Genomic DNA, 13,469 nt, shown 5'->3' on the forward strand with positions numbered 1-13,469 from the left:
ATTACTAGTCTAAAGCCAGTCAAGGTAATTCTACCACCTTTGACTGTGATTGGGTCCAGGAGTGGACACATGACCACATTATGGCTAACTGGACAGAGAAAAACTGCTGGTGATGTGAAAGCAGAGTAGTAGGGCAGTTGTGGGGCCGGGAAGAGTCTCCTAGCTCTACGTCATAGTTCTCAAACTTCCGCACATCAATATCAATTGAGGAGTTTGGAAAAACAGGGGTTCTTAGGTCCCTCTGCCAGACTTTCTGGTCCAGAAGATCTGGGATTAGGATAAGTCTAGACAGGCTACATTTTTTTTAAAACAAGTTCTGAGGTGACATTCATCCTGACGCTGTTCTGAGGAAGCAAATTGGATGGCTTAAAAGCAAGCCATAGGTGCCCGTGATTTCTGTTTCTCAGAATGCTATTAAGTCTGGCTGAGATGTGGGGCAGGCATATTAGCTGGAGAAGGATGTAGACGCCGAGGATGGCATTGATGAACTAATCCACTAGCTCTGAAGCCTGTCTTCACTGAGGGCTTCCTTTGATGTAGGGTAATAAATTTTATTTTTATTCCTGGTGGTTTTTTTTTGAAAAAATATAGAATAAAACACAGATACAGGAAAGCCTCACAAACCAAATATTTAGCTTAATAAACTATTACAGATTGAACACCCTTGTAACTATCATGCTGTTCAAGAAAAAGAAGTATGGGGGTGCCTGGGTGGCTCAGTCAGTTAAGGGTCCAACTCTTGACTTCAGCTCAGGTCATGATCTCACAGAGATTGAGCCCTACCTCAGGTACAGGGGGAAGTACAGAGCCCACTTAGGATTCTCTCTCTCTCCCTCTCTCTCTGCCCCTCCCCCACTTGTTCCCTCTCTCTCTCTCTCCCTCTCTCTCTCTCAAAATAAGTAAATAAAATTGAAAAAAAGAAGTAACAGTATGGACACCTCTCAATCTCCATGTGCCGAGTTTCCACCATTTAATAATTTTTCATGCTACTGAGTTTTCTTTTTTTCAAACTAGTGAGTTTTCTGTTGTACTCACACACAAAATTACCCTAACAAAGATATCCCAGAGACAGTATCAATTGCTCTGGATATTTTTGTGGAAGGGATTAATGAGAAGCAAGTCCTTAGCAAAACAAATGACATGGATTCTCTTATAAAATCTGGGGTTTTAGCAAATGTGTACATTGATTTAAAAAATTAAGTCCAGGGGCGCCTGGGTGGCTCAGTTGGTTAAGCATCTGACTTTGGCCTCAGATCTCATGATCTCCTGATTTTTGAGTTCTAGCCCCGGGTCCGGCTCTGCGCTGACAGCTCAGAGCCTGGAACCTGCTTCAGATTCTGTGTCTCCCCTTCTCTCTGCCACTCCCATGCTCATGCTCTGTCTCTCTCTGTTTCTCAGTAATAAATAAACATTAAAAACTTTTTTTAATTTAGTCCAGACACACGTAAGTGATTGCATAGACAAGTCTGAGTAAGAGAAGGGTGGTGTGAGACATTCAAAAGGGGTCCCCAGGGGAGGGGCCACCACAGGATAAGAGGCACCCACTGGGAATCCTGGAGAAGGATGAACTACTTTTTTATATTAACTTCTATTTTCTTGTTTCTTGGAGTTGGATATATGTTATCATTTTCACTCCATATGGTAGATTCAATAATCCTTAGCTCATTTTTTAATGGCATTTCCACAATGTCTTAAGTGAAAGATTGCTAGATGGATTTTAAACAAACGAATTGAGTAGTTCCTACCTAACTACTCCAGGTTAGACAAAGCAAAAATATCCAGCATACAATATGCTATTCAATTACATTATTTCCTCCTGGGTGTGACCTTCATTGCAAATGCAGTGGTAAACTGTCAACCACTAGACAAATATCTGTTATTAATTGCCACGCCCGTAACTGCATTACTGTATTTTTAAGTGAAAATGCTTCGAATTAAATGCTGTGAACTGACAAACTGAAGATCTTATCTCTTTGTGAAGTATGAGTGGCATCAAATAAGTGATTACTTGAGCTAGCATTTTACAGAGTGCTGCTTAGAAATAATCTCAGCTTGGCATTTCAGAGGAAGTGACCAGCCATCAGAGGAAGGAGTAAAGTGTCAATTGCATGGGTTTATCTATCACTTTTGTTGTGCCGAATGCTGATGTTTATAATCTCAGAAGTATTATATTATTGGTGAGAAAAAGTCTTCATATGATCCCCCCTTCCCTCTTAACATCATTGTGTTTTTCAGTTACCCTGGCTGAATAAAGAGAGGGTCATCACATTGGATTTGTCTGCATTTGCGATAGGGTCCCAAGGCTCCTATTAAACAGCAGCAGATTTCTATTCTGTACCTCTCAATGATCTATTGCTATCCTAGTCAAAGAAGAGGCCTAGGGCATTGTTTAAATATGTAGGTCAAGGTTAGTTTTGCCCACTGGCCTATTAGGCCACAGTATGATTTCAGGGGCATCGACGAGGCACAGGTGTCCATATCTCTCTTTCTCTCTTGACGTCTGAAAGTCCAGTTTTTGTGGTTAAAACACTGGCAACACCACCTGAAATGCCAAAGTGACCTAAAGGGGTGACTATTACCCCAGCACCACCTTTACTCAGATTAATATCTCAGATCAATATGAATAAAGATACTAATTAAACTTGGGTAGACAGAATTAGATTCAAGTCCAGGTCCTACCAACAATTAGCTGTGTATCCTTAGGTCAGTGACTTGACCTCTCTGAGTCCACTTCCTCATCCTTAACAAACGTGAATGATACCAACTATCTTGGAATACTGATACAATGACAAGAAATAGAGGTTAAGTTTCTACTTCTTAGTTTTGAGCATGGTTTCATATTCATAAAAACTTAGATAACTTTGATTTATTTCCTCCCATCCCCCCTCCAGCCACCTCTGAGATGCTGAATTGAAAAAGGCACAGAGGTTAAGAATTGAAGGAGCAGAAGTCTAGGGATATTCTAGAATAGGGCATCCCCAACAATTGGACTGCCTGAATGCAACTGTTGCTAAACCACAGGTTCTAATCAGAAGTTTTGGGGACACAGACTGAGATCCTGCATTTCTAACAGGTTCCCAGGTGCTGCCCGCACTGTCACATAGAGCCCACACTTGGAGAAGTGAGGAGAGCATAAACTCACAAAGGAAGCATAGGACTTGATGCTGGCCATGCTGGGGGCGGGGGGCGGGGAGGGGGGCAGCTAGGACAGGACATAAGAAAGGAAAAGTACTGAAAATAAGGAAAGGACCCTTCAAGTGGAGAGGAGGAAACACTGAGACTTCTGTACGTCCCATTGTCTTTTCAAACAGATGAGATGATACGCATATCACGTCTGGCTCCATCAATCCATATGGGAGACTGGTGCTGTCATTTGCAGGCAGGCACTGCAGTGCTGCCTGTGAAACGGAATCTTCAGATTGTCACCTAGCTATCTGGAACAAGTCCCCAGACAGCCAAGATGCTCATTGTGAGAACCCTGATTCCTGAATTGTCCCGAATCCACTTCTCTGCATGGAAGGACCAGTGAGAACAGATTGAAAACCAACTTACAGAGGCCTTTGTGGGTCCTCAGCTGTTTGCAACCAGTGTTGCCCAAGGGGAAAATAAAAAGTGTGCAAGGATTCTGGGCGAAATGGGGGCAAGGGTTGTGAGCCTCTTCATTGGTCTGTGAGCCCAGGAAGCTGGGAAAGGCCCTGACATAAAAAAAAAAATCAGATTCTCCATGGCAACAAAATTGTCATGCTAGAAACACACAATCTCAACTTACACAGGCAAGCATCTCAAAAATATATCAAGTGAGGAAGAAAGATTAAAATTTCAAGGAAGAAATGGCAAACGTAATGGTTTGCAGAACTGCGGATGGGGAAAGGAATGGGACGGGGAAAGAAAAATACAAACCTTTCCTCTCCCGGGGCCAGAGATGTCTGTTGTTATTTGCCTTTTAATCATAGAAAGTAACTTAAAACCTTCCCCTCACTTTGGAGCACATCTAACCCACAGTTCAGCGGCTTCACACAGTGCCACCAGCTCTGGGCTTCCTGCTGACAGTTAGTGCTTCTCAAAGCCCAGCTGACTTTAAAGCCCAGATCAAAAGCTTTCTTGCCACAAAACAAATCCCATTTGACAAAGTCAGATCCCTCCTAAGCCACAATTATATAGATTGACTTGGTAACCTAAGTTAATGGCGATCTGACCCCCAGTTTGATATATTTTGTCGTGTTTTTTTTAAAAGTAATTTGTTCTGTCTCTCTTCTTTTTTAATTTTTATTTCCTTGTGGGTGGATGACAAAAGGGTTGAGGGATGTTGTGGAGGGAGAGAACACAAATTCGATTTGGCAAATCCCATCCCTAGATAAGATAACAATACGAATGCTATTATGGTGGGCATTAGCCAACCAATCTCCCTGTTAGTTTTGCAGGTTGCCCAGAATGTGGCTCCCACAGCAGTACCTAAGGGCAAAGGCTGTTTCCAAGACTGCGTTTTTTTCTCAGAAATATTAGTTTGTCACTAGTCACTAGTCAGAACTCATGACACTTGCTTTACTTAGGGCGTGAGGACACTCATCGGCACGCCTTTTCTATAGTCTTCTTTTCAACTTTTGAGTTGATCCCTGCTTCCAACGTGACAAAGTTACCAGTGGGGCATCCTTTCTTCCTGCGTATAGGTCAGAAAACCGTGTGCGCTTGAGTTCTGAGCCCAGTGAGAGGTAAAGTGGGCCTTCATTACCTATGTTCAATGTACGCCAGAGGTGTGTGATCCCAGTGGAGGCAGCAGTTTTAAACCGTGCCCAGGACTTGCAGCCAAGTTCACCTCTGTGAAATAGCTCAAGAGTGAACAGCTACAAGAACACGGTTGAGTGCACTCAATACGAGGGAGACATAGTCTCATGGAGGTCAAGAATTTTACAGCTTGTATTTCATCTTGGGTGACATACCAGGACGTTTCCTGATAAATGGATAGAAGGCTGAATGGGGTAGAGTAGAAGGAATTCATGAAATACTGTGATAGGTGAATGAACGAATGAAGGCAGAGATGAAGAAATGGAGTATGTTAAGAAAAAACATCACCCAGAACTTGGAAATCAAAAAAGAGTATGCTATGTCTTTTCAATATCATCCTGGGCAGTTTTCAACAGGACCACTCAATGATTCTTTAATTCTCTAGAATATGCCTGTTATTTGGTTTTGTTATTCACTGATTGATTATTAGATCTTAGATACTGAGAAGTTACATGTTAACTTAGAAGTATTTTTCCAGTTGAGAAGATACAACCCCCCAATTTTATTGTATTGTAAGATAGTAGCTAGTTTTGTGTCTACCTAAACATATTTATTCTAATATTCTTTTTTTTCCCCACTGTGTGCCATGGCATTTTTTTTAATCTATGAAACCAAGATAATAACACCTGTGTAGAGGGTAGTAGCGATGCACCTTAAAGGCCTAGAACAGTGATGGCTCTTGGTAAGTAGTAAGTAGATTGCTGATATGAGATTTAGTTGTATGATGGTAGACACCCAACCCTACCACTTAGGGAGGAGCCAAACCTGATCATGACAGTGCTGAGTAGCAATGATTTCCATCTGCCAGGGAACTTGCTGTTTAAAACACTACATGGAGAATTCAAATGAAAACCAAGATGTTCTTTGAAATCTCCATGTATATCTGTATATCTGTATAACTGTTTCACACCGTGCGTAACAGTTTGCACTTTGGGGTATACTGAATATCTTTCCTATTTTAAAATAAAAGGGAAGTTTTAAAGGAAGAAATATAGAAAGAGGTGTTCATTAGACAGAGATATATAATTACTTCTAGGCTGTTTCGGTGGACAGACAGCATATAAGTCTATTTGTAGCAGGTGAAAAATAAATCACTGCTTTATACTAATATTTCCAATCAAAATAAAAAATTACAGTTTTCTCAACTTTAAAAATTTTATATTTAGAAAACTCATATGAAAAAAATCCGTGCTTAATATGAATATAATATGTTTTATTATAATATACACTATATTTATATATTCTGTATAAGTATTATGTATGCGTGCATATATATACTATATACACATATACTATGTATATATACCCTAATATACGGATATATATATTTATATATATCCAACCCTGTATTTATCACCTTTTCTCTAATGTGACTTTGTGTATATATACATAACCATACGTATATATTTGACTTTCTATCTATCCAACTATATATATGTATATTTACACATACATATTATTTATATTACATATATAAAAGTAATAATATCAATATTATCACTAACAAATGTTGGCTATTAATGATATGCTAATTTAAATTAACCATGTAAACTATGAATAGGATTTGTGACTATTTTTACCAACTATGTGCCAGGGTTCTAACAGAGTGCCTAGCACATATTAGGTGCTCAATAAATATTAATAGAGTGATTTTTGATTTATGAATTCACTCAACCTAGTAGTTGCAAGTCTTGCAATTTAGAATCTCCTGGAAAGCTTGTATTTACTTATTTTATCAATATCCACCCTTGGATCCCACTCCAGACAATTAATTCAGAGTATCTGGACTACGAGCTCATGCATTGCTACTTCTAAAGCTATCTAGGTGATTCAAATGCACAGCTCTTGGATGGGAACCAGTGATCCACTCTCTCCTTGAGGCTGTGTTGACTTCCCCCTGAGGGCAGTGGTTGGACCCAGTGAGTGAACCGGAGGCTGCTAGGCCTGGGAGTTTGTTGGAGGACAAGGCCAGTGCATTTCAACATTCTGAGACTGTCGCCCCTGCATGACCTTCCTGATTTAGACTCTAGCTGGAAGAAGAAAGAGAGGTCAATGTCCTCTCTGAACACGCCGGTGCTATCCTTGGACTCCGGCACCCAGATTTCCCAGTGAGCAGAATAATTACAATAAATCGGAGCAGAGACATCTGCTCTGTCAATATCGTCCACCAGGGGATGAGCCGGCCTGTGACCAGACTCACAGGTTCCCAGGAAACTGCAGAGGTGCTACTAGGCAGTAATGACTTTCTGCCACTTCACAGTTGGGTTAAACTGGGGAGAACTCTGGCTCCAGATGCCCTGTTGGCGTACAAATTAAAATCTTCCAACTCTGGTTTCTTCCTGAAATTGCCAAGTGGACCTCCCTGCTCGGGTCAGATTCTCTACCCTGCATCGAGAAGGATCTTTTTAATATGCAAGGCTTGCCACAGTCTGAGCATCATGTGTCAAAGCAGGCATTACTGGTCCACTTTACAGATAAAGAACTGAAGTCAAGAGCAGATAGGCAATTTTCAGACACTCACAGGGCTTGCAAGTAAATGCTGTGGGCAGCACTTGAACCCTGGCCAATTAGTTTCCAAGTCTCTTTCTAACATAGCCCTCTTTAACCTGTCTTAGTGAATCGGTTTGCTCATGTGGTGGTGAGGAGCAAAACTTTGGGTTCAGATGTCTTAGATTTGATCAAAGCATTTCTCCTTCCAAGTTTTGTGATTTTAAGCAAGTTATACAACTTTTCTGAGACCCAGGAACCCCATCTGAAGTTAAAATGTAATAACACGCATCTTATGGTAGCTTTCCGAAGACAAAATTCCTTGATAGGTGAAATGCTTTACAAAGTTCTTGGCACAGAGTGTTCAGCAAAAAGGCAGTGTTAATACACAATTATTAATATTTTCCTGCTGGGTTTTTGATTGGTCATTCTATTTCTCTTTAGAATAGCATTCTTAAAATCTTTTCTTAACAAAGTCATAGAAATTGCTAACTTAAATTACGGATCCCATTATAACAGAATACTTGTGAAACGTAGTACGAAACAAACATCAAATACACAAACAAAAATTACACAGCACTCTCACCATTAATGAAGATTAAAAACTATAAATTAAAATGTCAACCAGTTAAATCATCCTGCACTTATAAAAATGATACCCTTGGGGCTCCTGGGTGGCTCAGTTGTTTAAGCACCTGACTATTGGTTTTGCCTCAGATCATGATCTCATGGTTTGTGAGTTCGAGCCCTATATCAGGCTCCGTGCTCACAGTGAGGAGCCTGCTTGGGATTCTCTCTCTCCCTCTCTCTCTGCCCCTCCCACACACTCTCTCTCTGTCGCCCTCTCTCATATATAAATAAATACACCTAAAAATGATATCCATAACACAATGAGCAATTAAAATCTGTTCCAGAATGTATAGATGGGCCAACACTAGAAAGCTTACTAATATGATGGGCCTCATATTATCGATGAGAAGATACAGTCAAGAATAATTAATATGAACTCTAACAGATCACTGTACCTCTTGAAGTTGCATATAAATTATTTTTATCAACTTGAAGACATTTATAATATTCACTAGATATGTAAATATACAAAGATAACCAGATGTTAAATAATTTTTAAAAATTAACAAATTCAAATACACATTATAAAAGTCAACATCCAACTCTGACTAAAAACAGATCTATCTAGATATCCAACATTATAATTTGTTAAAGACACGTCACATAAGAGATCAGTTAAGGGTGTCTGCTCTTACTTCCATCACACATTGTAAAGATACCCACCCAACATTTAACCACAAGTACTAGTTGGTAGGTTTGCCTTGCATTTTCTTACTTACTTTATTACTTACTTACTTTTCTGTACTGTATTTTCTTACTTTTACTTCATAGTACTATATATTTTTAAAATTAGCAACATTTTTTGTTGTTAAAATTTAAGTTCTTGAAGGAAAAATCTTAGTAGATTTCACACATTTATTGTGTACATGCTACAATAATAATGTATGTTGGTAGCCATTCATGTTAGAGACATGAAATATAAAAATAAAGCATTTTTTTAAAAACTTATTTTTACAAAGGCCTCTCATGATAATCAGAGAAAAATAGTGTGAGTTGGGGAGGCAAGAACAAGCATACTTTGAATATCCATTATGCACTAGGAAACATGGCTTAATTCCATTGTAACCCCTTTCCCTTTCTTCTTCTCAACACTGCTCTTGGACATGATCCCAGTGAATAGGAATGTCCTTTTTTCCCTTTCTTCTTCTCAACACTGCTCTTGGACATGATCCCAGTGAATAGGAATGTCCTTTTTTCCCTTTCTTCTTCTCAACACTGCTCTTGGACATGATCCCAGTGAATAGGAATGTCCTTTTATTCCATTTCCCCACAGCATGCTTATTTAGCATTTGCCTTTTGAGTTTTAGTCATCTTACTCACCAACTCTTCGGTTGAGTTGAGCTGGGCTGTGAGTACCAGCGAGGTCTGAAGAACTGGAAAAAGCCATTGGAGAGAGCAGGGATGCTAATGGGTCATCACAATTGTCTATAATGATAGGAAAGAAAGAAAGCAAATTGTATTAGCAAGAGAGAGCCCATAAAGGGAAGAATCATGGCATTAACCCCGTTATTAATTAACCAATGCTCTGAACAAGGCCAGTACCAATTGTTTCCATGGGCTATTTCATTCATTCCTCACAATCCTGAAAGACTGGTATAAATTCCTTTACAGTTGGAGACACTGATATTCAGAGATGTTAAATAGTTTGTCCAAGGTCACAACACTAGAAACTGGTGTGGCCAGAAATCTCACTGATTTGTCTCACTCAGGAGTCTAACAATCACCCATTCCTTTAATCATTCACTTGAGAAAAGCCTCAAGTTATGGCTATTGAGCTTATTCTAGAAGGAGGAAGACTGTTGAAGGGGGGATACGATTGTTTACCTATTTTCCCATCTTCAATCCCTAAGGGATCCTGCCATAGTTGTATCTAGACAGAATGATTTAAAATGTCTCACTCCCAGTTGTGTGAAAATCTTTGGAAAATGAACGGCTAATTGTAATAATTCATTGCGTAAAGTAAGCGAGAATAGTCCCCAATTGTGTACAATCTTGAATCTGCTATTCACTTCAATAACGGCTTCTCCAGCCTTCCCAAATGTGACAGGTATGCTTGCTTTTTTTTTCTTTTTTTTAATTTTATTTTTCATTTTTAAAAATTTACATCCAAATTAGTTAGTATATAAGTGCAACAATGATTTCAGGAGTAGATTCCTTAGTGCCCTTTCCCCATTTAGCCCATCCCCCTTCCCACAACCCCTCTAATAACCCTCAGTTTGTTCTCTGTATTTATGAGTTTGTCCCCCTCCCTGTTTTTATATTATTTTTGTTTCCCTTCCCTTTATGTTTTGTCTCTTAAAGTCCTCATATGAATAAAGATATATGATATTTGTCTTTTTCTGACTGACTAATTTCACTCAGCATAATACCCTCCAGTTCCATCCACGTAGTTGCAAATGGCAAGATTTCATTCTTTTTGATTGCTGAGTAATACTCCATCGTGTGTGTGTGTGTGTGTGTGTGTGTGTGTGTGTGTGTGTGTGAGTGTATACCACATCTTCTTTATCCATTCATCCACCGAGGGCTCTTTCCATACTTTGGCTATTGTTGATAGTGCTGCTATAAACATGAGGGTGCATGTGTCCCTTCAAAACAGCACAGACAGGTATGCTTTCTAAGGCTTCCTTGATGCTGTTCAAATGTAGAACAGGGTGGGGTCATGGGCAGAGATGTGGTCTTGACAACGCAGACATGTTCCTCCAAATGAACCATGTGATCTCATGCAGACAATTCTGCTCTTCACATAGCAAACTGGTCATGTAAATGTTCTGTAATAATTCATTTATTTGTTTGCACCTTACACCAAATGGTACACTCTTTGTGGGACTTTGCAAATAATCTGATACATAATAGGCCTTCAGTAAAGGTTTGTTGAAAGAAATGGATGGTGAAGGAAGGGAGGGAGGGAAGTAGGGAGGGAGGAAAGAAGGAAGGAAGGAAAGAAGGAAGGAAGCAAGAGAGGGACTAGTTCACACAACAGGACCAAATGATTTTCCAATTTTTCATTTTGTGCACAGTTGATTTTGCAGGACATTGCAAAATGACATAATGAAATGTAGACATACCTCATTCAACCATGATTTTATGTCATTCAGATTTAAGGTAAACTTGATGTATTAAGGGCTTTCAAGAAAAGTTGGTCTGATTTCTTTTTTAATTTTTAAATGTGCATTGGATATGGGGCTGCTTCTTTATCCAGAAAATTCATAGAGAGGACTATTTCATCTCACCACAGGAACATTAATGAGAAACATAAGGATTAAATTTTTGTTTGTTAAATGTGCTAAAAAATCCACTGGCTAAGTGTATTTTGAGGGTTTTTTTTTTTTTACCCCAACACAAATGTTTGAAAAATATTTTGAGGTATTTGACAAAGACAAAAGACAGCCAAATCCTCACTAAAGAGGAACGACATAAAAATCACAGCAAGGACACCACTGCAGTTATGGTCATTCTGCTAATAGAAAGCAGAGCTCACGGCTACTTTATTCCAGGCATAAAATGCAGGTGAGGGGAGATGCATATACACTTCCAATACATTTGTATGGAAACGCAGATCGGTTACACTATTTATGTAGTAGGAGACAATTTGAATATAATGCAAATCTCACACTTGCTTATGCCTATTTCATCATCAGGAAACACTAGGTGAATACAGAAAACTGGAATCAGTGGAACTGAAGCCCACAGAAATACACCACGCCTGTACACACACCCACGTGAAAGACCATACAATATCGGACTTCACAGCTATGCTATGAGCCACACCTGTCTGCATCTGTAGTTACGACCATCTTCCAATTTCAGATAACACTCCTCCACTACTCTCTAATAGCTCACAACCCTTCTGACACCCACTTCCACAAGCAAATTGAAGATTTTCTAAAGATAAAGTACCATGTTTATTATAGCATTTACGTAGTCTTTAAACATATAACATGTATGAAGTCGTGTTACCATTTTTATTAGGTTCTTAAGATTTAAAAATAATTTTAATGTTTATTTTTTGAGAAAGAAAGAAACAGACAGAATATGAGAGGGGGAGGAGCAGAGAGAGAGAGGGAGACACAGAATCTGAAGCAGGCTCTAGGCTCTGAGCTGTCAGCACAGAGCCCAACACAGGGCCAAACTCACAAACCGTGAAATCGTGACCTGAGCTGAAGTCGGATGCTCAACGAACTAAGCCACCCAGGTGCCCCTCTTAGGATTTTTTTTTTAATATATACCAATGACATGTTTGAGCTTTGTGCCCCTAACCCTATGTTTCCCCTAAGTAGAAACAGAAGTGACCTAATCATTGCAATTTAATTCAGTCCAATAAATATTTATAAAGATATACTTTATGTTTGACCTTGGATAGGCACTAGGGATTGAGTGCAGTAAAATTGAGTCTTAGACCTCAAGTATCTCAGAGACTATTGAGCAATGAAGGAAAGAAAGAGAAAGAAGAAAGAAAGAAAGAAAGAAAGAAAGAAAGAAAGAAAGAAAGAAAGAAAGAGAAAAAATAAAACTTATGAGGAAGTTTAGGAGAATTTTACCCAAGGTTACACTCAACCCACTAAAATGGGGACCCGACTATACAAACACCCAGGTAAGTGATCTGCTGTGTCTCCCCCAGGCCTTTGCAGTCTCCCCTTTCACAAGGTGCTCGCCTCAGGGAGAGTTTGCTTCCAAAGTTCACTGGCCTTGTGAAAACAGCTGCCATTTCCACCGGCCATTTCCTCTTCTGAACTGTACCTTCCTTGTATCTCACTGTGTGGGGTCAGTGTTTCCACTTTGGGAATTAGTAAACCCATCAAAAACAATCTGTGTCAAAGGATAGGTTCAGGGGAGAGCCTTCAGGAAACTTCTTGTCATGGACCCTGCTCATTGCAATAGTGGCCCTTATTTATTTATTTTTTTTAATTTTTTTTAACGTTTATTTATTTTTGAGACAGAGAGAGACAGAGCATGAACGGGGAGGGTCAGAGAGAAAGGGAGACACAGAATCCGAAACAGGCTCCAGTCTCTGAGATGTCAGCACAGAGCCCGACGCGGGGCTCAAACTCACGGACCACAAAATCATGACCTGAGCCGAAGTCGGCCACTTAACCGACTGAGCCACCCAGGCGCCCCAATAGTGGCCTTTAAAGAACACGGCTGAACTTTTGTTCTACCCCTAATAGAGATAATAATGGGAAATTTTCAGATCAGAAAGGAATAAAGACCTCTTTTCTCCAGCCAATACGTAGTCCCCTCTGTCTTCTCTATGTCACCTAAATTGAGAATAGACCAGGCCTCTAATCAAATTAACCCTGGTCATTGGGAATTAAGATTTGTCCACCTAACCATTCTAAGTCCAAAAGTGTGTATTATTTGTAGACATGCATCTTATGCTTAAAGCAGAAGAGAAGGATCTAGCATAAGTGAGAACAATTTATATATGTTTTAATTCATGATTTGGGACAGTCTGGGACAGTGGAAAGCATCAGAAAAGCTAGAGCTAGGAGCTCCTCACTCTACATTGGTTCCTTCTCTTGCCTTGGTGATTCCAAGTAATATATTCAAATGCACTAAGCGGGGTCTCCGTT

The 13,469-nt window shown here is 39.6% G+C and overlaps 1 protein-coding gene across 5 annotated transcripts in view; it reads right to left on the reverse strand.

Moving 5' to 3' along the window:
* CNTNAP5 (contactin associated protein family member 5) overlaps positions 1 to 13,469 on the reverse strand; it is an 801,874-nt gene that overhangs the window by 611,153 nt on the left and 177,252 nt on the right. For all 5 annotated transcript variants that reach the window (XM_027056014.2, XM_027056013.2, XM_053214872.1 and 2 more), the window contains exon 2: positions 9,220 to 9,324. In XM_027056014.2, the coding sequence (XP_026911815.1) occupies positions 9,220 to 9,324 (105 nt within the window). The remainder of the gene's footprint in view (positions 1 to 9,219; positions 9,325 to 13,469) is intronic.

The sequence above is a fragment of the Acinonyx jubatus genome, chromosome C1 (genome assembly GCF_027475565.1).
Source record: "Acinonyx jubatus isolate Ajub_Pintada_27869175 chromosome C1, VMU_Ajub_asm_v1.0, whole genome shotgun sequence".
Taxonomy (NCBI): Eukaryota; Metazoa; Chordata; class Mammalia; order Carnivora; family Felidae; genus Acinonyx; species Acinonyx jubatus.